General features: G+C 42.8%; 1 protein-coding gene across 4 annotated transcripts in view; it reads left to right on the top strand.

Annotated features, from left to right (window-relative positions):
* Nucleotides 1-26,642, top strand: part of GABBR2 (gamma-aminobutyric acid type B receptor subunit 2) — a 370,697-nt gene that overhangs the window by 129,115 nt on the left and 214,940 nt on the right. For all 4 annotated transcript variants that reach the window (XM_086416036.1, XM_086416038.1, XM_086416039.1 and 1 more), the window contains exon 3: nucleotides 20,494-20,664. In XM_086416036.1, the coding sequence (XP_086272162.1) occupies nucleotides 20,494-20,664 (171 nt within the window). The remainder of the gene's footprint in view (nucleotides 1-20,493; nucleotides 20,665-26,642) is intronic.

Below are 26,642 nucleotides of genomic sequence, written 5' to 3'. Positions count from 1 at the left end.
TTGCAGGCATGAAGTAGCTGTGGAGCCTGTGCTGGCCTCCGCTGGTGCACTGCCTCTCACAGCTTCATCCAGTCCTCAGGGCAACACTGTGGAGAGGGAAGAACGGGTGTCATCCTAGTGAGGCGGAATGAGGAAAATGAGATGCAAAGAGCAAGACTTTCCCTGCCTCCTGCTGCGAGCAGACCTCAGGGTGTAGGAGTGGGGGCTCCCTCCGTGTCTCTGGGGTTCCTCCCCAGCCCAACTTGCCTGTCAGCAGATGATGACCCAGGCTGGTGTGAGTCTCTCTGTGTAGACCTGTGTTCTCCTTGTAAATCATTCATGATGTGCATGCACACACACACACTTTTAGACTCATCCAGTAACTTGTTGTATATAAAAAATGAATGGTTCCTTTGAACTCAGAAAATAGATGGACTGGTTGTCATAAAAATCAATAACATGCTAAGTATTTCAAGCATATAGTACTTAGAGTTCTCCTCTTGGTGGTTTTGTAATGAATGGCTTGATTTTTTTTTTAAATAGAGCATAGCCTACTTTCGTTTTGAATTATACAGAAGGCTTTTGTCTTGAATCTGTTTACTAAGAAGATTAAATAATTATTTCCCTGATGCCGAGATTGAGCCTTATTCAGTAGGAAGCGCTCAACTTAAGAAAAACAATCTGAGGTCAGGTGATTATTGAGACATTATGTCCAGATGCAGATATAGGCATCATTTTCTCAAACTTCCCCCAGCTTCCCACACAGACTGTTAACATGGCTTTGCTTAACCAGAAAACAGCTCCCTTCTTGTCCTGGGTTTCTTCGAAAACCCCAGGTGCCTTGCTAGAGTAATGGGTGCCTAGACCCTCGGCACAGCAAAACAGCCCAGCCCGACCCTGCACCCACACTAGCAAGAAGGGATCTTTGCTCAGTTCTCAGTTTCAACACCGCTTCTCTGGAAAGCCTTTCTAGGCAGATCACAGCCTCCAATAGATGCATCCATGGCACCTGCCGCTCCCAGCCCTGCAGCATCATCGCAGGTTCAATTCCTGGTTCAGTGTTGAGCCTGCCTGAGTGCTGTCAGCTCCCTTCATGAGGGTGAGACCACATCTCCTTTGCGGGCACAGTTGGAATCCCAGAGCCAGCATGTGGCCTGGAATACAGGAGAACCTCCAAGGACTCCTTGTTTTGTTTTTGTTTGGGAGTTCCTTCTTTCTTAATCTCTCACTTTTAGGAAAGTAACATTGTGAATTCATGGATTTTTAAAAATATATTAAATGGACTGTATTCCAATCAGTTGCAGACATTATTTTTTTAATATAGACATTAAAGCCGTTTTCCTGCTCTACTTATATTTCTGACTTTCCTTCTTTCCAGCTTTTTATTTTGAAAAATTTCAAACCCATCAAAAAAGTTAAAAGCGAGTACAGTGAACCTCATGCACCCTTTATGTAGATTCTCCAGTTGTTTGCATTTTGCCCTATGCGTTTCCCTATCTCTCTCTCTCCCTCTGCCTGACCCTGCCACTACACTCTTATTTTTTGTTAAAGCACTTGACAATACTTTGCAGAGGCAATATTTCATCCCTAAATATGTCAGCATGAATTTCCTAAGAGCAATTATATTCTCTTATTTAACAATAGTATAATTATCACATCTAAAAAACTAACAGTGATACAATAATACTACCTAATATATGGTCCGTATTCAAATTTTCCAACTTGTCCCCAAAATGTACCTTTTGCCATTTGTCAAGGTAGGTGGGAAGGGATCAAGGGTCCAGCTGGGAGGATGTGTTAGGTTTGTTATCATGTGCTGAGTCTCTTTAACCTAGAACATTCCTCCTACTTTGGTGGGAATTGGGGTGGGGGATGTTTTTGGGATATTGACCTTCTTGAAAATCCCAAGCTAGTTGTTTTATAAACTGTCACACAGGACCAGAATCTGAATTTGTTTCTTCACAGTTAGATTCAGGTTAAGCAGTTTGGGCAAGGTGAAGCTACATTTTTTATATCAGTGCAGCGTGTCAGGAGGCCCACGTGTGAACTCTTATCAGTGATGCTAAGTTTGATCACTAGGTTAAAGTGGTATCTGCTACATTTGTTGTAACAATACCTTTTCCCCTTAGTAATTTTGATGTAATCTGTGGGGTGAAACTTTGAGACCATGTGAATATCCTGTCCCCCATGATCTTTGGTTTTAGCATCTGTTGATGGTCCTTGCCTGAATATTGTTAATTATCTTGGGGTTGCAAAATGGTCATTTTCTAGTTCTATTTTTCCTTCCACATTTAAGCTGATATTCTTATCTACAGAAGAGTGTTCCCTTTTGACCATTTCTCTCTTTCCTCCTGCCCGCTTCTTTCCCTTCCTCCTTTCTCTGCTGTCAGTCTGGGTGCTTACTATTTTACCTGCCTTAGCCGGAGAAGGCAATGGCACCCCATTCCAGTACTCTTGCCTGGAAAATCCCATGGACGGAGGAGCCTGGAAGGCCGCAGTCCGTGGGGTCGCTGAGGGTCAGAAACGGCTGAGCGACTTAGCAGCAGCAGCAGCAGACTTGGAATCAACTCTCCCAAGAGCCCTGATTCTTTCTGATGGGGAATCATGCATGCTAGGCATGCTCATTGCCACTGGGGTTCACTGCTTCTAGGTTTTTTCAGTGAATTCAGGTTCAAACTATAATTTTTAATGTTTTAAACAAAAAAATGTTTAATTTGAATCTGACCATCAGAATATAATCATGCAAATATAGAACATCCTACAATTCACCTGGCCTGGATTCTTCCAAAAAGTTAATGTTGCAGAAAATAAGAACAGTGGCAGAAGGGCAGAGCACTGGTTTAGATGAAAAGAGATTGAAAAAAATATGTAACAATCAAAGGCAAGGCTCACGTGTCGATGGGAACCTGAATGTTTAAAATGTAAAGGGCATATTTGGGAAATTGAAGAAATCTGAATGTGGACTATACATTAGATAATACTGAATTACTGTTCATTTTCATTAGTGTGATAATAATGCTGTAATGATATAGGAGAATGTCATTATGAGGAGATGCATTCTGAACTATTTAGGAGTAAATTGTCAAAATGTCTATAAGTTAACTTCAAATGTATTGAAAACAGAAGTTTATCTCTATGTATATGTGTGTCTGTGTGCATATATATATTCATATATATGTATGTATTTATAGAGAAAGAAAGCAGACACGGGAAATAGTGAGTGGTGAAGGACATATGATATTCATTGTACTGTTTCTTCACATTTTTGTAGGTTTGAATATTCTCACAGTAAAAAGCTATGAATCTGTGTGGGGTTTGGGGTGGGGAGAGACTAGAGCCCTCCTTATTTGGTCAATAAAGATGTGTCCAAAAGTCCCTTTACAGATTTTTCTCCATGGGATTACATTAATAACTTTATATACTTAAAAAAAAATTTATATACTCTAAAGTGCCTTTATTTTCAGTTTTCAGGGCTTGATGTTTTCCCTATTGTTAATTAATTTTATTTTTAAAATATAAACAAAATTTTAAATTAAATTTTTAAAAGTTAATTTACATTTAATTAAATTAACTTTCCTGTGATTGATGTTTCCTGTTAGGTGCATTCCAAACTAACCTATCTAGAGTTACTGTTTCTCAGATCCTCTCTTACTAAGCTAAGTGATTGCAAAATATGGTTTAAGGCATTTTAAAATATTTATTTCTCTCCTTCATCTGAATAATTGTACCATTTCAGCTTATCCTGCAATAGTTTCTTGGAGAATTCCAGCTAACACACAATCTTTGTACATATCCAGTTGGATGAGTTCAGTGTCGTTAATTTCAGCTGAATTATTGAATTGCTTCAAAACAGATGTGTGTTTAAATGCCTATTTTTGGTGTTATGTTGTAAATTGAATGTATGACCTCTGGGAAAGCATGTAAAATGTTTACAACTTTTATATGACTCTATAGTCAAGACTATTCGACAAGCAGAGAATTCTTGGCTCCAATTTAACATCCCTCTTATTCCATGCCACCTCGGTAGATAACAATTTTTGTTAGTTTCAAACTTATTCTTCTAGTGTTTCTTGTTGCAAATAAGCACAAATGCACATGCGTGTGTGTTTATTTTTCTTTCTCCTTATGTAAAAGTGAACATACTGTATATATGCTATTTGGCAAGTTGCTTTCTCACTTAATTTTCCTGGAGCTTACTGTTTTATCACTAAAGACATTGCTTATTCTTGTTACAGCTGCAGAGCACTTCTTTGTGTGAATATACTATAATTTGTGGGCTTCTCCGGTAGCTCAGCGGTAGAGAGTCAGCCTACAGTGCAGGAGCCACAGGAGACTTGGATTCAACCCCTGGGTCAGGAAGATCCCCTGGAGGAGGGCATAGCAACCCACTCTAGTATTCTTGCCTGGAGAATCCCATGGACAGAGAAGCCTGATGGGCTACAGTCCATAGTGCTGCAAAAAGTTGGACACTACTGAAGCGACTTAGCACGCATGCACTGTAATTTGTATAGCAGGTCCCCTATTGATGGACGTTTAGGTTGTTGTCAACCTGTTGGAATAACCTTGGTCACATGTCGTATTTGTGTGAGTGTAAGCTGGGGATGAATTCCTAGAAGTGGAATTTCTAGGTCAAAATGAAAGTGCATCTCTAATTTTTCTAGAAAATACAGCTTTATTGAATGAATGAGAATACTAATAAACGAACTTGATTAAGAAGAGCAGAAAGTAAAAGGCTGGTATCTAAATGGAGACATAAAGCAATTAGACTAAATAATTCTCTTTGTGAAAGAGGCTGGCTTAAAACCCTTCTGGCGACGTCTCTAGTCCAGTGATTTTTATTTTCTCGCCTGAAGAGAGAATTTAGCCTTGGTTTGTAAATTAAGCATAGAATTACAAAATCATGAAATTTTAGAGCTGAACTAAAAATCCACCTGGTGCAGTCTCCTTATTTTAGCAGTAAGAAACCTCAGGCCCAGAAATATAAGAGAACAGAAAGATAAAGAAGACACAAATTTAGTTCGATTCCATCCAATTCAATGAACAGTAGGTGAAATATCTGCTTTGTAATAAGGCAAATTGTCAAATGTGAAACTGTACTACTGAGCACCCCAAGATAGCACATGAGAGGCATGGTTGTTCAGACCCCTGAGTGCTTTCTATCTCAGCCACCTCTCCTTAAACAGAATTGTCTTAGTTTAAATGGATTTTGTTTCGCATCGTTTATGTTATTCTGGGGCATTCAAATGTAGTCATGATGGTAAGCTGGATCAGGTGGAGGGACTGGCTGGCCGTGTGCATTCTGACTGACTATGTGGGTGGGCATGGTTACTGAGTGTAGTCGGAAATTACATAATCATGGCGTTGGTCGCATTCTGTTTTGATTCCAAGCAGGCAGCATGGAGCGGCAAATGAGTTTAGCTCAGCCCAGCTGTGGACTTGTGCTGTGAGCCTGGGCAAGTCCCTTGTCTTCCCTGGTCCTCACTGTGTAAAATGAGGAGTTGGACAAGTCCAGGATGGCAGATAAATTAATGAATTGGTGCCATTATTTCCCCCATCCTGTGCTAATTGCAGACATAACGAACTGATTGCCACATGCTTTTCACCGATTTAACCCATCTCTCTCGCCAGCCACGGTCAGCCTGTTAAGGATGTCACATAGGCTCAAGCCTATTTATCATCTCTGGCTTAGATGGTTACTTAGGATTACCAGATAGATTATAGGACACTCAGTTAAATTTGAATTTCAGGTAAATAAAGAATAAATTTTTAGTACATGTGTGTCCCCAACATTTCTAAATATGGCAACACTCTTAGGCCACTTCTACTTCTACAGATATTTCTCTTTTTTTCTATATAATTAATTTCATCTGAGAGATCCACCCTCTTTTTGGTACTTCTGATGGTGCCCATTCTCCAGTCTCGAGGTAAGAATCTAGCTCAGTCTATATTGTTTAAATTCGTATTATGGTTTAATGTAGTGGAAAGTGATGAGGATTTGAGTAGGTGTTTATTTCCAAGGGCCATATACTCTTGTCAGACTGCTTAACACACCTGCAACACCATGTTTCCCAGACCTCATTTAGCTGCCACTTTCTTGATTTTGCCAAATCGCCATACCACTTGTATTATTAATTTATTTAGTATTTTCCTTTAAATCAACTCAATCTTTCATTTAAACACCATGGATGGAAAATCAGGATCATTTACTAAGAAGAAGTATAAAAGTAAATAAAGAGAAAAAATACCTATTAAGATATAAAATATTAGATTGGGGCTCACCTAAAACCATTGGGTGTGCCACCAATTCACATAAAACATAACACCATCACATGCAAACTCCTTGCTGGTTTGAGAATCCCATCCTTGACCCTGGTGGACGATCCTCAAGATTTCCTTGAATACCTCCAGTGACAGGGAACTCAGTACTTAGCAAGATTGTGATTCATTCTTGAATACCTTATTACTAAATATTTCTTCTTTATTGGTTCCTATTAGCCTCCCTGAAAGTCATACTTTGATCTGAGCTTTCTTATTTTTTTAACAAGTGTTAATATTTGTGTGCTTCTTATGTAACAACTTGAGTGCTTGTTATCTTACTGTCTTATGGAGGGAAGTAAGGATGCAGTTACGGTTCAGTGTGATAGATCTGATGGGGGTGGGGAGGTGCACTTGGCTCGGACTGGAGGTGTAGGGAGGTGTTTAGGAAGGCTTCTTTGTGGGGGAATGAGAGAGAGCCTGGTATGCTTTGGGAAGTAAAAGGCTGGAGAGTGAGAGTGAGAAAGGAGGCTAGAGTGGTAGAAAAAGGTGATGGATGAGCTGACTAGGTGGGTATTGTAACCCTCATGTTCCATTAGCACAAGGACCTACTTCCTGTAGAACATTTTCACAGTTAAGTTCTCATTTCAAAAAAAAAAAAGAGCCCTGGAGAGTTGACAGGACTTATTCTTTCCATTTCATAGGTAGGAAGACTGAGTTTAATGGATTGCTGGTGGGCATGCAGCTTACACTGGAAGAGCTGGGTCTTGATTGTTCCATAGTCACACTGCTTTCCTTGTGTCCTAGCCGCAGGCTCACTGGTCCAGGATGACCTTCTCTGTCCCCCTCAAGAAGACTTCACATTCTTGGAAAGCACCTTAGAATCTTTTATCTTGATTTAACTTACTCAGTTTCCCCAGGACTGATCATGAAGCAAATCTGAGAGGTCTAAAGTCCAGCATTCTGCTTCTCCTTCCTTGGTTCTGGGAGGTGTTGGCTCACAATTGTAAATAGAACCTACAGTGACCCCTTCCTTTAAAGCCCAGTTGTCTGGGCTTTGAGATGCCCAGGGACCTCCACCCTCCTGACCTTTTTGTGGACTCTCTGTCTTTGTGTTGGTGGGGCAGGTGTTGCAGGGTCCCCTCAGGAGTCTTGGCCTGTCCTGGTCAAGTGATTCCTGAGTAGAGTCCTACAGCCCAGAGCTTTGCCTGGACTCTCTTTAGATGCTCCAAGGTCACAGGCCCAGCTAAAACCATGTTTTTCTCAGCCACAGAAACCAGTGCTTGCTTTCCTCCTGAGCCCCATTCTGTGTGAAAACCATGGTGAGTTCTTGTCTGGAAGGCAAGCACGGAGGCCTCTTGTGATCCTGTTGCCTCCTCTGTCCACTTCTGTTTTCTTTTCTCTCATAACTACAGAGACGATTGGAGACAGCCCACAAAATGCACACAGACCAGTCAGTGAAATGGGCCTAGCTATCAATCACTTCTCAGCACTCCAAAAGAAGGGAAGGAAACAGTGCTGGAAGAGCTGAGGGATAGCAGGGAAGCCTTCATGGGGGAGGTGGCTGTGAGCAGCCCCGGACAGATGAGTAGGAGCTGGTTCTAAAGAGATGGGAGGATTCAGCAGATGGGAATGCTGTATCTTCTCCCACTGCAAGCATCGAGCTGGGCCCCAGCACACCTTTCCCCCTCCATAGATGTGATGTCAACTTATCGACTAATTAGAGGTGCTAAATTGACATGAGGAGACATGATTTTTGCAGTGTGGTAATTAAAAGGCAGTTGGCTTCACAGCTGTGATCACACACAAGTGCTTCTTACCCTTAAAGACATCAGCTGAAGGCAAAGTGCAAAGGAACTGAAGAAACCAGAGTCTTCTATTGTAATTTGTTAATTTCCTGCATTTGTCACCTACACAGCTGTAAGGGAGAAGTGAATGAAGCATCTAACCAGAAGTTTAAGAAAAATTAAAGACATATGTTCTAATTGTGCACAGTTAGACAAACAAAACAATCATTACTTTTTAAAAATTAACAAGACATTTTTAAAGTGATTTTATTTATTAATTGGCCACGCTGCCTGGCATGTGGGAACTTAGTTCCCTGTCCAAGGATGGAGACTATGCCCCATTCATTGGAAGCATGGAGTCTTAACCACTGGACCACCAAGGATCCTCCAATTAACAAGACATTTTTAAGTTGCTAGGTTAGGATTTAGAATTAGATCCTAATTATGAGTTAGAATTATGTCTCAGCCTGGTAGTAGCCACATTACTGTGAGCAGACCCTTCCATTCTCTGAGGTTTCGCATGTTAAAATAGGTAAACTCTCCTCCATTCTGCCCTCATGGGGTTGAGGTATTATTGAAGGAAAGTATTTCATCAGTTAAAAGGCTTTTCTTAATTGTAAGCAATACCATCCTGTTCTCATAACTTCTCAGTCTAGAAACTGTGATCTAACATTAACAATCATTAATTGGATGCCTGTGCATTCAGAGCCTCAGAATAGCCCTAAGATTGGGGAGGGGGCTTGTCACCCTGGTTTAGAGGGGACAGATCCCCAAAGGTGAAGTAATGTTCCTGTAGTCCTGTAGTGAGTGGTGTGGCCGGCATTCAGTCCCAGCCTGTCCAAGCTCGAACTCAGAATTCTTACCCCATGGACCATACTGTTTTCTCAGCACTGGCTTGGTTGTGCTCTTTCTCTACTTAACTACAGCTTTTTACTCTAAAGGAGGAAAAAAAGGATTTGAGGAAGTAATATTTGTTTTGCAAACTTCTTTATGTAAGACAATGATAGAAATATAGTAGAGGGGAGTAAAGAAGGAAATAAAAGTCGCAGAATGGCACATGGGAAAAAAATGTATCTTAAAGAGCAAAAAATTAAGTTACTTTACAATTTAATATTTACACATAAATAAAAGCTTTTCTCTTAAACTGGGTGATCGACAGTTGAATATTGATTTTATCATTACTCCTTGAACTGAACATATATATTTTATATACTTATACATGTAGTTTATAATCCTAATAAAAGTTTAAAAAGAAAAATGTGAAGAATTTGATCTTCAATAAAATGTCAAATATACATTTGAGTTTTATTTCATATAATTGAATTGCAACATCTCAGGCAATTGAGGAGCAGGGCAATGGCAACCCACTCCAGTACTCTTGCCTGGAGAATCCCATGGACGGAGGAGCCTGGTGGGCTGCCATCTATGGGGTCGCACAGAGTTGGACACGATTGAAGCGACTTAGCAACAGCAGCAGCAGCAGCAGCAGCAACAGGCCATTGAAGCATAATAAGCCACGGATTTAGTATTGTTGTGTTTTTTTTTTCTTTTAAGCAAATCTTTTTTTTTTTCTTCTGCTTTCTCTTAAATGGTCCCACTTGCTTTCCCATATTGTACTTGGGTGCCTTCCTAAAAAGCAGCCTTTTTGATGGAGAGATGAACCAGATTTCAAGAAGAAAAGTCCCAAGTTTGAGCCCTAACCTTGCTACTTGCTCACATGTGACTCTGAGCAAGTCACTTATCTCTCTGAGCTTCCGTTTCCTCATCTATAAAATTAGGGCAATAAAGTCTACTCTGTATCGTGGGGTTTTGTGAAGATCAAAGTTAGACTAAAGCAGGAAATGAATTTTGGAAGTTGTTCATCACACAGAAGAAGCATAACAGTCTGTGGAATGGAAGCTGGTGATATTAGTCTCCCTGCTTTGCCAGTCACTTGATCTGTGATGACGTGCAAGTGGCTTAGCCTCTTTGAGCCTCAGTTGCTTCATCGAAAAATGCAGATCAAAATGTCTGTGCCATGTGGTGGTTTCGCACATTCAGTGACAAAGTGAACCCTTCACGTCAAGCCCCACACACAATGCTGGCCCCAAGGCAGGTGCTCACTAGGCAATACCTTGAAGAAGGCAAAATATCTGAGTTCAAATCCCAGCGTTGCCCCTTGCTGCTCATGGGGCCTTGGGCACGGCATTGTGTCTTTTCTGAGCTTCAGTCTCTCCATGAGGAGCAAACACTGTTATGCCCTCCCTGCCTCCAGCAGGAATTGTTGCAAGTCCCCAGTTTTTAAGGACATGACAATGGACATGGGTGATAACAACTCAGCTGCTGTGCATCTCTGAGTGATTAGCACTAAATTTCATCAATAAGAAGGCGGGTGATTGTCCCCAGGGGATTCCAGAAGACGTTTCAAGCCCCAGAGCCAGCCTGCATATGCTGCTCAGCAAGCCTTATTGGAGTGGGCCACAGAAACTCGCCCAAATGCCAGGCTTTCATTTTCCCTCCTTAACTTGGAAAATGCTTTGTGGCCACCCCACATCACATTAGTCTCACAGGCATCTGTGTTGAGGCACTTTGTGTCCAAACAGTTTTTCGCCAGGGCTTGGGCGCAGCGGTGACCTGGCGCAGATCTGAAGTGGACCCCAGTTCCCAACGCACACAGCCTGGAGCCTTTGTATATGTCCTGGCACTGGCCACAAATAGGGTTTTGTCAGAAGCTTCCTGAGAAAGTTGCATTCCATTCATCTTGGCTGAAAGGAACCCTAGATGACAAATACCTCCCTCATTTAATTACAGAAACAGTCAGCAAACCCATGGAAGAAGATTAAACCAAGTGGAGAAAAGAGCAAGCCTCAATCATCTTCTCCCCCCTGGCATCTGGCCCATACTTCTCACCTAAGATTTAGCAACCCGGGCTGCTCTTGGTTAGATTTTCCACTTGAAAAATGGTTTATTTCTGCAGACAAGTTAAACCCAGAGGCCCCAAACCAGGTAAAGAAGGCATTACATTTAGAGAAGAATTCATCAGTGGCTGAGAGTTTAATAAAGACCCTGAAATTGGGAGGTGTATTTACATTTTTCAGCTAGGCTTGAATCTGCAGAAGAGAAGTGAAACACAATGGCAATTATCAGAATAAATCAGATCAAATGAAACACACCCACACAAAACTAACCAACTCTTTAATCATTCTCCTCAATTGTTGGAGAGAGAAGTATAGAGTTGTGTGGTATACAGATGAAGGAAACTTTCAAGTCTTTGGTTCAACCCATCATTTTTAGAGATGAGAAAAACAGACACCCACAGAGGGGAAATGCTCTGCTTTGCTCTCAAAGCCATAGAGACAAGGGTAAGCCTGGCTTTCCAGCTCCCTGAAGTGCCTGAATAGTTGTCTTCACTCTCCTGATCTCTCTACCTCTGGGCCCTTAATGTGAAAGAGACGCACAGTTCCATACACTAACCCTAAACTTTTACAGAATATTCCACGGCAAGCCAGAACTCAGAGAGAGATGCTGATGGCTGCCTTTTGTTCTAATTTTCTGGTTAAGGGTGTGTCCCCCAGAATTTCCCAGGACCAACCATGCCCACCATAGATACCAGCTATATTTGAGAAACCCTGAAAGCCTTGAAATAAGCAGTTTTTTCCCTGTGCTAGTGGGTCTCAGAAGAGAGAGCAATCCTTGGGTCATTGCCCCACCTCATCTTGGACTGATGGGTCAGAGCTGGTTGAAGAAAGAGAACCAGGACTTCTCTGGTTAAGTGGTTAAGAATCTTCATGCCAGTGCAGAGGACACAGGTTTGATCTCCGGTCTGAAAAGACCCCACATGCTGCGGAGCAGCTAAGCCCATGTACCACAACTATTGAGCCTGTGCTCTAGAAGCTGTGTGCTCCAGCTGCTGGATTCCAAGCACCTAGAGCCTGTGCTCTGCAACAAGAGAAGTCACTGGAATGAGAAGCCCGTGCACTGCAACGAAGAGGAGCCCCCACTCCCACAACCAGATGTGAGAGTTGGACCGTAAAGAAGGCTGAGCCCCAAAGAATTGATGCTTTTGATTTGTGGTGCTGGAGAAGACTCTTGAGAGTCCCTTGAACAGCAAGGAGATCAAACCAGTCAATCCTAAAGAAAATTAACCCTGAATATTCATTGGATGGACTGATGGCTGAAGCATCAATACTTGAGCCACCTGATGGGAAGAGCTGACTCATTAGAAAAGACCCTCATGCTGGGAAAGATTGAGGCCAAGAGGAGAAGGGGGTGACAGAGGACACGATGATTGGATGGTGTCACTGACTCAATGGACATGAGTTTGAGTAAACTGGAGACAGTGAAGGACAGGGAAAACTGGTGTGCTGGAATCCATGGGGTTGCAGAGTCATAACAACTAAACTATAAAAGGCCCGTGTGCAGCAATGAAGAGCCAGTGCAGTTATAAATAAGTTAATTAATTAAAATTTATTAAAAAAAAAGAAAGGCAACCAGATATGAAGTCAAAATTACATTTTCCTGCATTGAACTTGCATGGATTGTGTTGCTTTTCTGGGTCATGGTTTATTTAGCTGTAAAATGGATAGTAAATCCTACCTCAAAGAACTAAGGGACTCTAAGACTTACTGACAGTCTAGATGTTTGGAAGCTTTGCTGATTATAAAGTAGATGGGATATGCTTGAAAAAATTCTACCAAATGTTGTCTCTTGGCACTCGGAAACTTGCTGCATAAAACTACAGCTGCCCTGTAAAATAATAGACTTTTCTCTCCCCACCTCCCAACCCCCAGAATCTATTAGGGACCCAGATCCTTCCTTCCTTGGGTAACACTTAGTCATGTTCGACTTTTGCAACCCCATGAACCGTAGCCCACCAGGCTCCTCTGTCTATAGGATTTCCCAGGCAAGAATACTGTAGTGGGTTGCCATTTCCTTCTTCAGGGGATCTTCCTGACCCAGGGATTGAACCTGGGTCTCCTGCATTGCAGGCAAATTCATTACCATCCAATCAGAAATTTGGACAACTATGCCTGTAGTCACAGTTGCTGATCTTTGAGGCAATCAAGATGCTTTTTTTCTCTTCATTTTCATATATCTTTCTAAATTCAAACAGAGCTATAAATTCCTAGAAAAAGCTAGATAGAGGGTAGACAGGAGAGCACAAGAAGTTTAAACAGAAATCTCCAAAGTAAAATTTTATAGGCAGAAAAGAAAATTCCTGGCAGCAATGCATGACAGAAATTTGGTGTACTGTGTTGATCCAGAGAATCAGAAAATAAGGCACTCATTAATACAGAACTATGTAAGGTGGGAGTGTACTAGACACCAAAATCTGTGCTCAAATACTTGTTCCTCAGTTTTCTGAGAAAAAAATACTCAGTTATAATGTAAACAGACAGAAAATAGGGCCATGGGCAATCTATGTATTATCTCTTAATAGGCCACCTCTCAAAATACCTGCCATGCTTTTGAGGATGAGTACATAGAAAATACCTAACATTCGGACTTTGAAAAAATACTGCAAAAATAACTGAAGACTCACAATACCCAGAAGTAGAGGAAGAGTCCAGCTCTGAAGATGAGCTATTGTAGGATAAAGAAAAAAACTTTAGAAAGACTTCCGGCAGCTTCGGCAGCTTCAGTCATATGCAGGAAAGACATGGTCTCCATGAAACATGAGATAGGATGGAGCAAAAAGGGTTCTGATCATTAAAAAATTACTAGAAAATGGAAGAAATCAATAACAATAAAAAATATGGCAAGGACAGCAACACTAAAAGTGACTTGAAAAGCAAACCCACTGAATAAAGAACTTGAATGGCCTATCTGTACAGCTACTCAACCACATTATGTTCAGGGGGCTGCAGAATCAATTATTAATAAAGAGCTACCTTATCCCTGAAAGATAAGCAAAAAGGTAGAAAGTCAGGTAATACCAAATGGTGGTTAGTATGTGAAGAAATGAGAACCCTGGTGCTCTGTCACTGGGACTGTGGACGATATGGCCCTTTTACCAGAAATTAGTGAAACTGAATTTTCAGGTACCCTCTAATAAAAGATAAAATAAGATGGTCTTTCAGAATGCAGAGGAGAAGGACCAAGATGTGAAATCATAGAAAAAATACTACAGATATAGATTTGGGGAATAAAAGACAACACATAGATAATCAAGTATGCTAGTGGAGAGGCAAGAATATATATGAATATTAATATAATATAAATATAATGAATATATAGCATTATATATTATATATAAATGCTACATTTATATAATGTGTTTATACTTATGTATATATGTATGTACATACACATATATATATGTTTTTTAGTTAAAAGACTTGCGCATATAGACTGAAGTCCTCCCTGTGTTCCAGATAAAATCAAGAGTGCCACATCCACATCTATTTAGGCAAATTTTTTTAAATTCTAAGAATAAAGAAAAAAACCCTTCAGGCATCCAAACAGAGAAAGTCAGTTACCTGTAAATGAATAACAGTCAAACTATCCTCAGATTTCTCCTCTGCACCACTTTGTAGGTTCAAAGCAGAAAAATGGTAGCCCAAGAATTTTATATCCAGATATATTCTACCGTGCGTCAAAGCAACAGAGGGTCATCCTCAGCAAATTTTCAACCCCTCACCCTTCTTCAGAATGTGAAAAGATATCTAACAGTTTAAGACAAAAAGCAAGATTAATATATCCAGAATGGAGAAGAATGGAGAAGTCTGAATACCAAAGGGAACAAAAAGAAACATTTTTTAAAAAAAAGACTGCCAGCAAGACAATGAATGCAATGTCAAGTATTTATTGCAGCAATAAGCATGTATTTTAAAATCCATTCATGTCATTTCAAGAAATATACTTAAAAACAATCTTAATGGAATACAAATAAAAAGAGAATCAGAGCTATGACAGGTAAATGCAAACAAAAAATAAAGGGTTTCAATATTAATATCAAGATATTAATTCAGTATTAATATTCAGCAAGATATTATATGAAACAAACAGCAATAAATGACAAACAGGGTTATTTTATTTTGATAAATATTTTAATCCTCAAATCATTCATTGATTATCTGGTAAGTACCTGCTGTTTGCACTAGGGAAAGGTGTATATATACATTGCTGAAAAATAACGATGTAATTGTAATGAGCAGTTATCTTCAAAACATAAAATCAAAATGTAAAAAGCAAAACATTTGAGTAACGTGGAGAAATTGTCAGAGACAATAGAAAAAACTCAACATACCTCTCAGTCTTTGATAGGTCAAGTAGACAAAAATACAAAGCATATGTTAATAAGATAATTGGTTAGTTGGGTTATATCTCTTATGCACCAAAATTTGATAAAGAATTTTATAGCTTACAACTAGAGACTGCATCTATTTTTCTGGCTACCATGGAACTTTCACAAAAATTGATTATATAATAAGCCACCAAAAAAATATCTCAATAAATTCCAAAAGCAGACACTGTATACACCAAATTCTCAAAACAATGCGATAAAACTAAAAATGATAATGAAACTGGAAAATAAATTTAAAAGTACTCTCTGAAATAATCCTTGGTAGGGATTAACTTGAAACCTCAATCATAGTCTGTTTAGAAATGGACTTGGCTATGTGAAATGAGGCAGGAGATTGGATCTTTGAATGGGGTCCTGATGCTGACAGGCCACGTGTTGCAGAAACTGGGTGACTGTGCTGGAGGAGGAAAGCCTGGCACACAGGCAGCAGAGGACAGCCATCAGAGGAAGAAAGAACACAGGTGTTAGAGTCCATTAGCCCTGCATTCGAATTCTGTTTCTACCTCTTACTAACTTTGATGGGTATATCGATGTCTTTCCATTTCAAGACCTCAGTCTGCTTATTCAAAACTAGGGCTGTTGAGCTGTATCAGTGATTCTCAACCTTCATTGGGCTCCATAATCACCTTGGGAAGTTTTTAAATAATACTGATACCTGGGCTCTATGCCCAGAGATTCTGATTCACTTGGTTTGGAGTGGGACCAAGTCATCAGTATTTAAAAAAATCTCCTCATGTGATTCCAGTCTGTAGCCAGAGTAGGGAGAGAACCCCAGAACTAGAGGATTTCTCAGGTTCCTTCAGTTCCGAAGTTCAGCAGTGCTACCCAGCGCCTGCAGCCTTTGCCGATAGAAGAAAGTTTTAGGAGGCTAAAGCTAGAAGAACAGTGATGCAAAGCAATCTAATCAAAGTGTGCATTATCTCAAATGGTGCAGAAAATGTCAGTGCCAGTTAATATTTTGCACCCAACATGATTTAGACCCGGGGCATATATTGTACTCCAAGCCCATTGTAAACACAATGGGCCATTTATTCACTGAACAGTAACCACTGTAATTACCTACAGGGCAAACATATGAGGTTGTTCAAGCAACAATTAATTGTGGACCTGGAACTAATGGGACAATAACAGCAAAGTATCAACCAGAGTGTGATTCAGAAATCACATCAGAAAACCAATATTTTCCAAATTGTATTAGATAAGCATTTTTGGTGATGCAATTGTACATATACCATCCCAGGTCCTGAAATAGTGTCTCCCTGATTTTTTAATAGCTCCTTCTTACACTGACCATAGGAAACTGAAAATGTTGTTTTAATCTTGAGAAAAGAATCACAGATACTGGGTCTGAGCAGACTGTAGACAGCTTCTATTTCTTACATCGCTATGGGACCTAAGTATCACCTTCAGGCAGATGTGCTCACTTTGTTTGGTTGTAAGATCCTTGTTGTAAATCTGATGGCAGCCATGGATCCTCTTTTCAGAAAAATGTGTGTGTCTGCATGCATATGCATGCCCCACAGGTGTTTTCATACAGGTTTTCAGGAGTTCTCAGACACTGTGAAGCCCTTCTGTATTTTTTCTGGGCCACGGGCTAGCCTCCATTTGCACACTTCCAGACACAGGGATCTCACTGCTTCTGTCAGCAGGCCTGCCCTTGCTGGACAACTCTGGATGTGAGTGTCCTCACTGTGTCCAGCTGGGATTTCCTCTCTCTGGGTAATCCCTATTGGGGCTTACTCTACCCCCCAATTTTTTTAACAGTTGATCTATCCTTGACCTCAGCCAAGCTTGGGATGATGTCCTGTCTCTGTGGGGATCTTGGAAATTGGTTTCTATAGGTGCTCTCTAGCTCCGGTGACAGCTGATGGGTTATTGTGTGTTCATCTCCAACAAGTGGGACCTGTTGAGGCTGCCAAGTGAACCGAGGAGATCCGAGGACCCTAGGTAATGGCAATCTACTGCCTGAGCCAGGTCACCAAAGGGACAAGATTGCCCCTGCCCTGCTCTGCTGAAGTCTTGGGGGGAAGAAGTGCTTCCTCGGGTCACAGGAAAAGCAGCAAAGCAACTTCAACTGGGGGCTGGGGGTGCCAGGATGTTTCTTCCCAAGATGCTGAAGTTGGACTCTGAGCATATTGAATCTAGAGCTGCTGGAATAGCAAACGTTGGGGGAGAAAGCTGGTGGCAGCAAAGAGAGATCTTGCTTCAGCCCTGCCCTCTCTGGATCAAAGATGTAAATGAAACAAAAGAAGGAAAGAAATACTACTTTTTAAAAATAGTATTGGGAATTCCCTGGTGGTCCAGTGGTTAGGACTCCCCACTTTCACTACTGAGGGCATGAGTTCAATCCTGGTCAGGGAACTAAGATCCTAAAAGTTGTGCAGCATGGCCAAAAATAAAACAATATTTAGGTATGCTGAGCACAAAGTTTAGTAAATGAAGCATACTGAAGAAGGTTAAACTAAACCAAGTAGCGTTAACAAGTGATGCGCACACATAACCATGGCAGTGGTCACAAAATTCTGGAGCTGCCGGTACCCATCAACAACAAAAAAACTATACAAGAGTTTATTAAATACTTGCTAAGGAAAGTTATGACCAACCTAGATAGCATATTCAAAAGCAGAGACATTACTTTGCCAACAAAGGTCCGTCTAGTCAAGGCTATGGTTTTTCCAGTGGTCATGTATGGATGTGAGAGTTGGACTGTGAAGAAGGCTGAGCGCCGAAGAATGGATGCTTTTGAACTGTGGTGTTGGAGAAGGCTCTTGAGAGTCCCTTGGACTGCAAGGAGATCCAACCAGTCCATTCTGAAGGAGATCAGCCCTGGGATTTCTTTGGAAGGAATGATGCTAAAGCTGAAACTCCAGTACTTTGGCCACCTCATGCGAAGAGTTGACTCATTGGAAAAGACTCTGATGCTGGGAGGGATTGGGGGCAGGAGGAGAAGGAGACGACAGAGGATGAGATGGCTGGATGGCATCACTGACTCGACGGACATGAGTTTGAGTGAACTCTGGGAGTTGGTGATGGACAGGGAGGCCTGGCGTGCTGTGATTCATGGGGTCGCAAAGAGTCAGACACAACTGAGCGACTGAACTGAACTGAACTGAGACACATGAAAAACAAAATGATTTGTCAGGGGCTACGGGATCGTATAAAGCCTAACCATCAGTTGGGTCAGCGCTCATCACATGCGGGTACCGAATCTTCCTCCTCCCTCACCAGGCCACGACCTGGGAGGACAGACAGGGGAGGATGACAGACAGACTAGAAGGCACCATGGAGGGATTCTCATACAATCTCAGATTGAGAAAAAATTTTCTAAATATGACATAAAGCCTGAAAACAGGAAAAAAATTAATAAACGCAGCCACACACATACACAAACACCTCTGTATGGCAAAAGACATCATGAGAAACATCAAAAGAAAAGATATAGACTGAGGGTGAATTAGCCACTTATATCACAAAGGGCTAATCTCCTTACTTCTGCTAACCAGTAAGATCACTTCTGCTAACCAGTAAGGGAAAGACTCAAAGTCCAATTGGAAAACAAGCAAAGGATGTGAATACTTTCCAGAAAGATACTGCAAATTGTTCTTCAACATCAGAGAGATCCTCAACCTCACTCTTAATAAGGTAAATGCAAATCAGAACTACAAGAAGATACCATTTTTCCACCATCACACTGCAAAGATCAAAACATTTGATAACCACCTTCTGTGGATGAGGCTGAGGGGAAGAGAAAGCAGAGATCAGAAGAAATGTTATAGCAGAGGTGACATTTATGCTGGGCCCTGTAGAACAGATAATTAAAATCCAATTTAGCAACTCACAGGTACTTAAAAGAAAAAGAAGGACTAATAAAGGGAAAGATGGACAGATTTGACTGCTGACTGTAAATTAGAATATACACACACGAAATGTAAAAGCAAACAAGCTGGGGTGTTTGCAGCACCTGTAATAGCTTGAGTTTGAATGCTGTATGTATAACAGTCTTCATTAAATTTGATAAGGAAAGCATTAGAATACCACTCAAAAAATAAACAAGAGACATGAAAAAGCAATTCCTAAAATAGGACTTATGACTAGTAATCAGCCACATAGAAAAAGGTTCAACATAATGTATAACCAATGAATGCAATATGATTCCAGTTTTTCAGTAATAAATCATTAATAAATTAGATAGAAAGATGTTTTATTTCTGTTGACAAGAATGTGGTAAGATTGATCCTCTGTAGTTATACCTGGCTAGTGGGTGTGCAAATTGATGCAATCCTTTTTGGAAATAAGTATGAAGTCTTTATTTTTAAAATTAATTTCTTTATTTTAATTGAAGGATAATTACTTTAGAATATTGTGCTGGTTTTTGCCATGCATCGACTTGAATCAGCCACAGGTATACATGTGTGCCCCTCATCCTGAAACCCCCTCCCACTTCCCTCCCTACGCTATCCCTCTGGGTTGTCCCAGCACACTGGCTTTGGGTGCCCTGCTTCATGTAACGAACGTGCACTGGTTATGTATTTTACATATGGTAATATACATGTTTCAGTGCTATTCTCTCAAATCATCCCATGTCTTTAAAAGCTCACATTCCTTCTCTGGGAAATTTCACATCCTAGACTCTACCCTATGGAAAAAGCCTGAAATATAGGGGAAAAATGCTAAGCACAAAGGTGCTTGTAGAATAGGATAATCATGACAAATTAGAAATAGTCTAAATGTCCCCAAATTAAACACAATGTAGTACATTACAGTATGTTCAGATGCTAGAATATTATGGAACTATTAAAAAGTTTACATGATAAAATGTTTGCAAGAAGTTTTAACAGGATGGTTAAATGCTTTTAAGACAATATTTAATGAGGGAATAAACAAACAGTTCAAGTGCGTATACAGAATGATCTCAAGAATCTTTTTTTAGTTCATCGCCATGCACGGAGAAAGGATCTGAAGGAGGCAGACGACAACATTAACGAAGTTTCTTTCTCCTTATTTTACATTTTTAAAAGCCTCTTCAATTGTAACAAGTTATTTTTGCAGTAAGAAGGTTAAAAGTATTTTGCCTGTGTGTTTGTACCTCAAGTGAGAACTAAAGACCTCTGTTCCCTTAGGAAAGATCCTGAGCCCACAGCTATGAGGTTCCCCCCAGTAAAATGCTGTCTCTTTTGTGTTTTTCAGCTCTCCTTTGCTGCCACCACGCCTGTTCTAGCAGATAAGAAGAAATACCCTTACTTCTTTCGGACGGTCCCATCAGATAACGCGGTGAATCCAGCCATCCTGAAGTTGCTGAAGCACTACCAGTGGAGACGGGTGGGCACGCTGACCCAGGATGTGCAGCGCTTCTCAGAGGTACACGCCGCTGGGAGGCGCCCCTCACCCACCTCCAGGCAAGGGGCGAGACAGCTCCATCAGGCTGGGCACTGTTCCGGGCCTTGGAGCTGCCGAGGTATTCAACTGTGCGTGGGGCTGGTGAAGACCTCCAACTCACACAGCTCAGGAGTGGAACCTTCCCTTCCATTGTGCCTTTTGGCTAAATCATGTGGCTTATTCCCTCACCCACCCTGTAGACGTGTTGTTCTTGCTGCCGACCCTAGTGATGATCTAAAATCATGGGGTGCCACCAAGAGTGTTTCTCCTGTGAGGAGAATTTGGGGAGAAGCCGGCTTGGAATGAAGATTACCAAAGTCACTGTGGATTGGGTGGTTTTTTTTTTAGTTTTTGTTTGTTTTAATGATTTACAAATATACATCAATACTTGGTGTTCTGAGGCTTGCTGTTGTTGCAAGGAAAAGAGAAGTTAAATTACATATAGTAAAAAAAAAAAAAAGAAAGAAAAGGGCTGCTTTACCCAATTCCTCTAAATCCATTTTCTTTTCTAAGTCAAGTCCGGCTTTCTGTGTAATGTTCATCTGCCCAGACCTTCTTCAGTACCTTTAAACCTAATGTCCTCATACTAGGTAGATATTTTGCATTTTTCACTTTACAACAGATCTTTGAGATCTTGATTGACTTCGTTCTTATTAATGGGCCATGATGTTCTTGTCGGGTGCATAGATGGTAAATTAGTGAATGTTTACAGCTTTTTGATATCACAGCCAACACCTTTCCACCTAGGTGTGCATCTTCAACGATAGATTTCTAGAAGTAGAATTTCTGGGACATTTAAAACGTTGAGATAAACTGACCTCCAGAAAGCCTGTTCTAATTTCTAGTTCCTCCAACCGCTTTGAAAATTTCCACACGTTTTTACAAGCAGTGGATATTAGCAAATCTTTTAAAAAGCTTTCTCCACTCAGCTGAGTGCAGAATGGTTTCTTACTTTTTTCCCTCATCTCTTTATAGTCCCTACTTTCCAGTCTTCTCCTGTGTGTGCTCTTGGTCCTTGGAGCTTCCCCACAAGATGATACAGTCCAGGTTTGCTTAGGAGCCCAAGATAAAGAAAGAGAAACAACTGTGAGCAGATCCTCAGGGAAATGTGTGAGGTGGGTGAGCAGGCAGACCTCTGTGAGAGTAGTTGGGGAGGACACGCCCCTTCTGCCAGTGGCGGGGTGGGGTGAGGGAGGTGGAGCAGAGCAGCGCTGGGAACCACCAGACCCGATTTCCACGCCAGCTCTGCACTTGCCTTTCCGAGGCTCTGCCCCATTTTTCCCTGGGAAGGAGAGGCCACTCCATGGGAGAGACCACTCCGTGCATTAGCTGTGCGACCTTGGCCAAGTCACCTCACTTCTCTGAGCTGCAGCTTCCGCCCCTATAAAATGGCGACAATAACCCTTCCCAAGCCCATCCTGCAGACCTCCTGCCAAAATCAGATGAGTCATGAATTTCAAAGAGCTTTGCAAGCTATACAGTTTATGTGCCGAGAGGGATATTTTCAGAGGTGCTTGAAAAGCAGAAGTAGTCTGTAGTCATTCAAACAAGGCCAGCTTTTCCCTGACAAGAAGGGTCCTCAGCTTCCCACCTCTGTTTCCCAGTCCCCAGGCAGAGGCACAAAGAGAACTTGACCTCCAGTGGGAGTGACTCACTGCCAAACACTGAAGAGGCTGTTGCTGGAAGCTTGCCCTTTATACAGCAGCCACGAATGTTCTGGAATGAGTGTGAAGCAGATTAATGGTGAGGGTGCGCAGGGCCAGTCCTGTGGCCCCATCCACGTGGACTCTGCTGACACTTGGAGGGACCTGCTTTTTTGCAATGGAGTCTTTGGCTGACTTAGCCTGATGGGCTCTTAGAGACACCTCCTCCAACCTCCTTATTGTACAGAAGGGGAGACTGAGGCCCAGAGAGAGGAATGAACAAAGTTCAGGGCTTCAAAGCACCTCTGAAGTCATGAAAGATTGTTGACAGAGAAGTCAGGACTGAATCCCAGAATCTAGACTCCAGGTCCAGACAGTCCATTGTTCCTTCTTTCCATCCCTAACTACCTGTAGTCACATGAGAACTACCTTTGTGTAGAGAGGTTTGAAAAACCCCAATCTTTGGTTTAAAGAGGATACGTGATCAGCCCCAAGCTTTATAGATTGCCAAACAGCCAGTTGCCCTTTAGGGAGAGGTTATGGTTCCCATTTTACAGATGAGGAAACTGAGGCTCACAGAGGGCAGGTGCCTTCTTGCCCCAGGGCACTTGCTGGTAAAGAGCCCAGCTGAGGCTGGAAGCCTGACAGACTGTTGGTCAGTGTTTCTCCATTTCTCTGTCCTCACTGGGGTCAGGAAATGTCAGTTTGGTACCACATCTCTGTCCCTGCACAGCTGTGTTAGAGCCTTCAGCCAGGTTTCAGGGCATCTCAGTGGGAAGCCTCTTTTTTAAGGACAGGATGTTGCTTGGTGGTATTGCTGGCAAGAACCCCTTTCGATTTTAATCTCTCAGCCCAGCTGACTCCTCTCTGTGCCCAAGGGCTTTGGCATCCCTCTCCCGATGTCTGGCTGCATCACTGGAGTGCAGGCCCTGGAAACTTGCCAGGGGCTAACAGCTTTTCGTGAGTGCAGAGGAAACTGGATTCCTTTTATGAAACTGGTCGATCAGCAGCATCAAGCACTTCTGTTCCGGACTGGTGCACTGGAAGGAATGTCAAATGAAAGCAATCCCAAAGTTAGAGGGGAATGGGGGAAAACCTTAATTAAAACCTTAATCTTCTGAAAGGGGTAGAGGGCTGAGGGTTATCCTACCTTGGAACCAGCTGCTCCTTGGAGCCCCCGTCCATAAGATTCAAAACCAGTGTGCAGTAACCCAGAGCTGCTCAGGCCTTGGATCAGATATGCTGATCTCGGGGCCCCACTTTGCCAAGCAATGGCTGTGTGACCCCAGGCAGTTCACTTCACCTTGTTGGCTCAAGTGTACCTGATCTAAAGCTGCTGCCAGGACAATCAGGGGTCCATGGGGAACCAGTGGCCAGAAAGATGGCGCTTGCTTCAGCTCTACCCTCTCTGGGTCAAAGACTTATATCAGAGGAGAGAAGGAAAGACTTGGTACCAGAAGATCTCTAAGCCCAGATCTACCAAGCAAAAGCTTTGCGGCCCCAGGCAATTCACTACGCCTCAGTGAGATCCAGTTTCCCATGTGTAAAGTAGAGATATTTATCCCCACCTCACAGGCACTGGGAGATGAGAGGGTTAGATGAAAAAACATAAATGAAAAACTTCTGCATAGTTGGAGTTCATTAAATGGACATTCTCGCCTCCACTGGTACTTGGGACAAGCCCTAGGAATGCATATCCATTCACTCAAAAAATACAGATGTGGCCTACCATGTGCCAACGTCTATGAAGGCACAGAACCTGGGGCATGGAGGGCCAGGGAGGAGTGGACATGGCTTCAAGGTCAGTAAGTGTCAGGCCTCCTTCTTTGAGTTCTCAACTCTGGTTGCTCATCAGAATCACCAGGTGGAAGACAAAGGTAAAAGTGGTGATAAAGAGAGTACTGCTGAGAGGGTGGTCCATGGGACCCGGGATGGGGAGCAGTGGACAGGCAGTGGCCTGTGGGCCTGAAGAAAGTGCAGCTCTGGAAGTCTCGGAAAAGCTTGAGAGTGTAGAGATGAAGGAGCTAGAAGAATGGGAGACTGTGGCAGAGCTGGGGGGAGGGATGTAGGGATTGGGGGGTCCAAGCCCTGGTGATGAATGAACAGCTAAAGCTGAGTGGAGGTAGAGGTCACTAGGATTAGGGGCAAGGAAATGAGAGACCAGGGTGCTAAGTGGTGTCTATGTGTACACTGAAGGCATAGGATAGAGGCAAGGATGAGGTGGAAATGAAGGTAGTGAGCAGGGGTGGCTGAGGACCAGCAGATAGCCAGAGGGTTATTTGAGCCTATTCTCCCAGCTCCTGGTCCTGTGGTCTACCAAACCATCTTCACTAAGTTATTCTTTGGATTCCTGATCCCATGATGCTAAACTAACCAGCTTAGTACCATTGAACAGACCACTCAGTCTCTCTTGGCCTCAGTTTCCCCTCCGTAAGATAAGGGAGTTGGGTCGATTGACCTCTAAGAGCTCTCCTAGCTCAAGAAATTTGTGGTGAAGGTTCAGGGTCATTGCCCCTGATCCTGCCACTCCCAGGGGTATGACCATGAGAATTACTGAGTTTCTATGCGCCTTAGTTTCTTCCTCTTAAAAATGGGGATAATAATGGTAACTAACTCTAAGGATGCTTGTGATTACATGTGTTCTGAAAGTTGAAGTGCTAAGAGGCGTGCCTGACTCATAATAAGCACCATGCAAGGGGTGGCAGTTATTTTTATTGTCATCTAGAATCTGGTTCCTTAACCCATGGCTGGCCGCCGTTCAGCAGCCCAGACATACGGCGGGGTCTAGTGCCTGCCACTAGCACCGCTCCTTTCTCCTCTGCTCCCTCCAGGCAGGCTCGAAGACTCCTTGCCTAGTCGCTGGCTTAGTGATCTCGGCGCTTCTGGGGCTGACCTTTCCATATCAGAGCCTCCCTCAAGAGCTGGGACCCACCAAAGCCCTTGATCTGTCCAAGACCAAAAGGGCACCATCTGCAGAGCTTCCTCTTCAAAGCACCTGCCCTTTCAGCCCTCCATGGCCCTTGGAGCCCTTCCTTGCTTGCCAAGTCACCATCTGCCCCAACCAAAGGGGTCTCTGGTCACCTTCTCTAAAGTTGCCACTTACATGGCTCGGAGGACATGCCCACACTGGAGGGTAGGGGGACCTGTGCTTGTTTCTCGTCTAGGAGCCAACCTTAGTAGAATCGTCAGCCTTCCCTGCTGCTCTGAGTAGGGATGAGCTCCTTGGGGTGGCCACGGAAACCGTTACATACCCTGAGGCCTCCTTGTCTGTCTCACCTCCGGCACTCTCCACTTTGGTCCAGCCTCACCTTCTGGCTTCTCTCTGCAGATTGTCCTCTCCCATACCTGGCTCAACTTTCCTCCCCAGACTGGGTCAGGTGTGTGTCTCTGTGCTCCCCTCCCCTCGACCTTCTCTCTCTACCAGCTGTGTGCAGGGCAAAGAAATACCCGACCTGCTTCTTTGTCAGTCACCCACTGCTCCTGAACTGGAAGGCCCCTGTGGACAAGAGCCTTTCTGTCCCCTAACCCTGGAGCATATGTGTTCAGTAAGGATTTCAGTAAGTCAGTTTCTGCCCACTAGGCCAGATTCTTAGAGGCCAAGGCAGTGATTTCTTTTTCGGGGTCCGTAGTCTGCTTGCAACTAGGATGGTGAGATGGGGGTGAGGGGCTGTAGGGAAGTGTCAGTCCCTGTTGTGAGTCACAGGGGCCGTCGGGGAGAGGGGAGGCACCCACAAAGATGGGAAGCCACATTCCCACAGAGCTCAGCTCAGGTCATTCTGACATCTGTTAACTGACTTTTGTTTGGATGTGGCATTGTTTGTTGGTGGAAGATTCTTCTAGAGATCTCAGTGGAAGGTTCTGGGCCAGCCACTGGAAGCAGCCGTGACCTGGGACCTGCTCTATGGTTCTTCTGGGTGGTGTCAGAGGTGGACATTGGGAACGAGCTCACTGTAGTTTGTGTCTGAGTTGTGTTTTTGGCTCTCTGGAATGTTCGTTCTGAGTTGTCATTACTTCAGTATCCGCTCGTACCAGGATCAGGTCATCCCATCCCCTAAAGCAGTTCTTGCGGTGTGGTCCTTGACCAGCAGCATTGGCAATGGGAACTTGTTCCCAGCAAATCTGAGGATTCCACCCCAGGCCCCCTGAATCAGACCTTTGGGAGTGGGGCTCAGCATACTGGAGTTAGAGAATCCCGGTATTAGAAGAATGGGAAGCTTTCAACTGAGGCCTCTGTGCTTTGAGGCCCGCTTTATCAGAAAGTAGGGCCAGACTCAGCTCTGGTCTTTGTCCTTGGCGTTCCTCTAGGTTGCAGGGTCA

Source organism: Bos grunniens, chromosome 8, assembly GCF_055505025.1.
Source record: "Bos grunniens cultivar Pamir isolate PY7600 chromosome 8, Bosgru_T2T1.0, whole genome shotgun sequence".
NCBI classification, from domain to species: Eukaryota; Metazoa; Chordata; class Mammalia; order Artiodactyla; family Bovidae; genus Bos; species Bos grunniens.
Note: the sequence above shows the minus strand (reverse complement) of the source record. Positions and strands in the feature narration are given on the sequence as shown.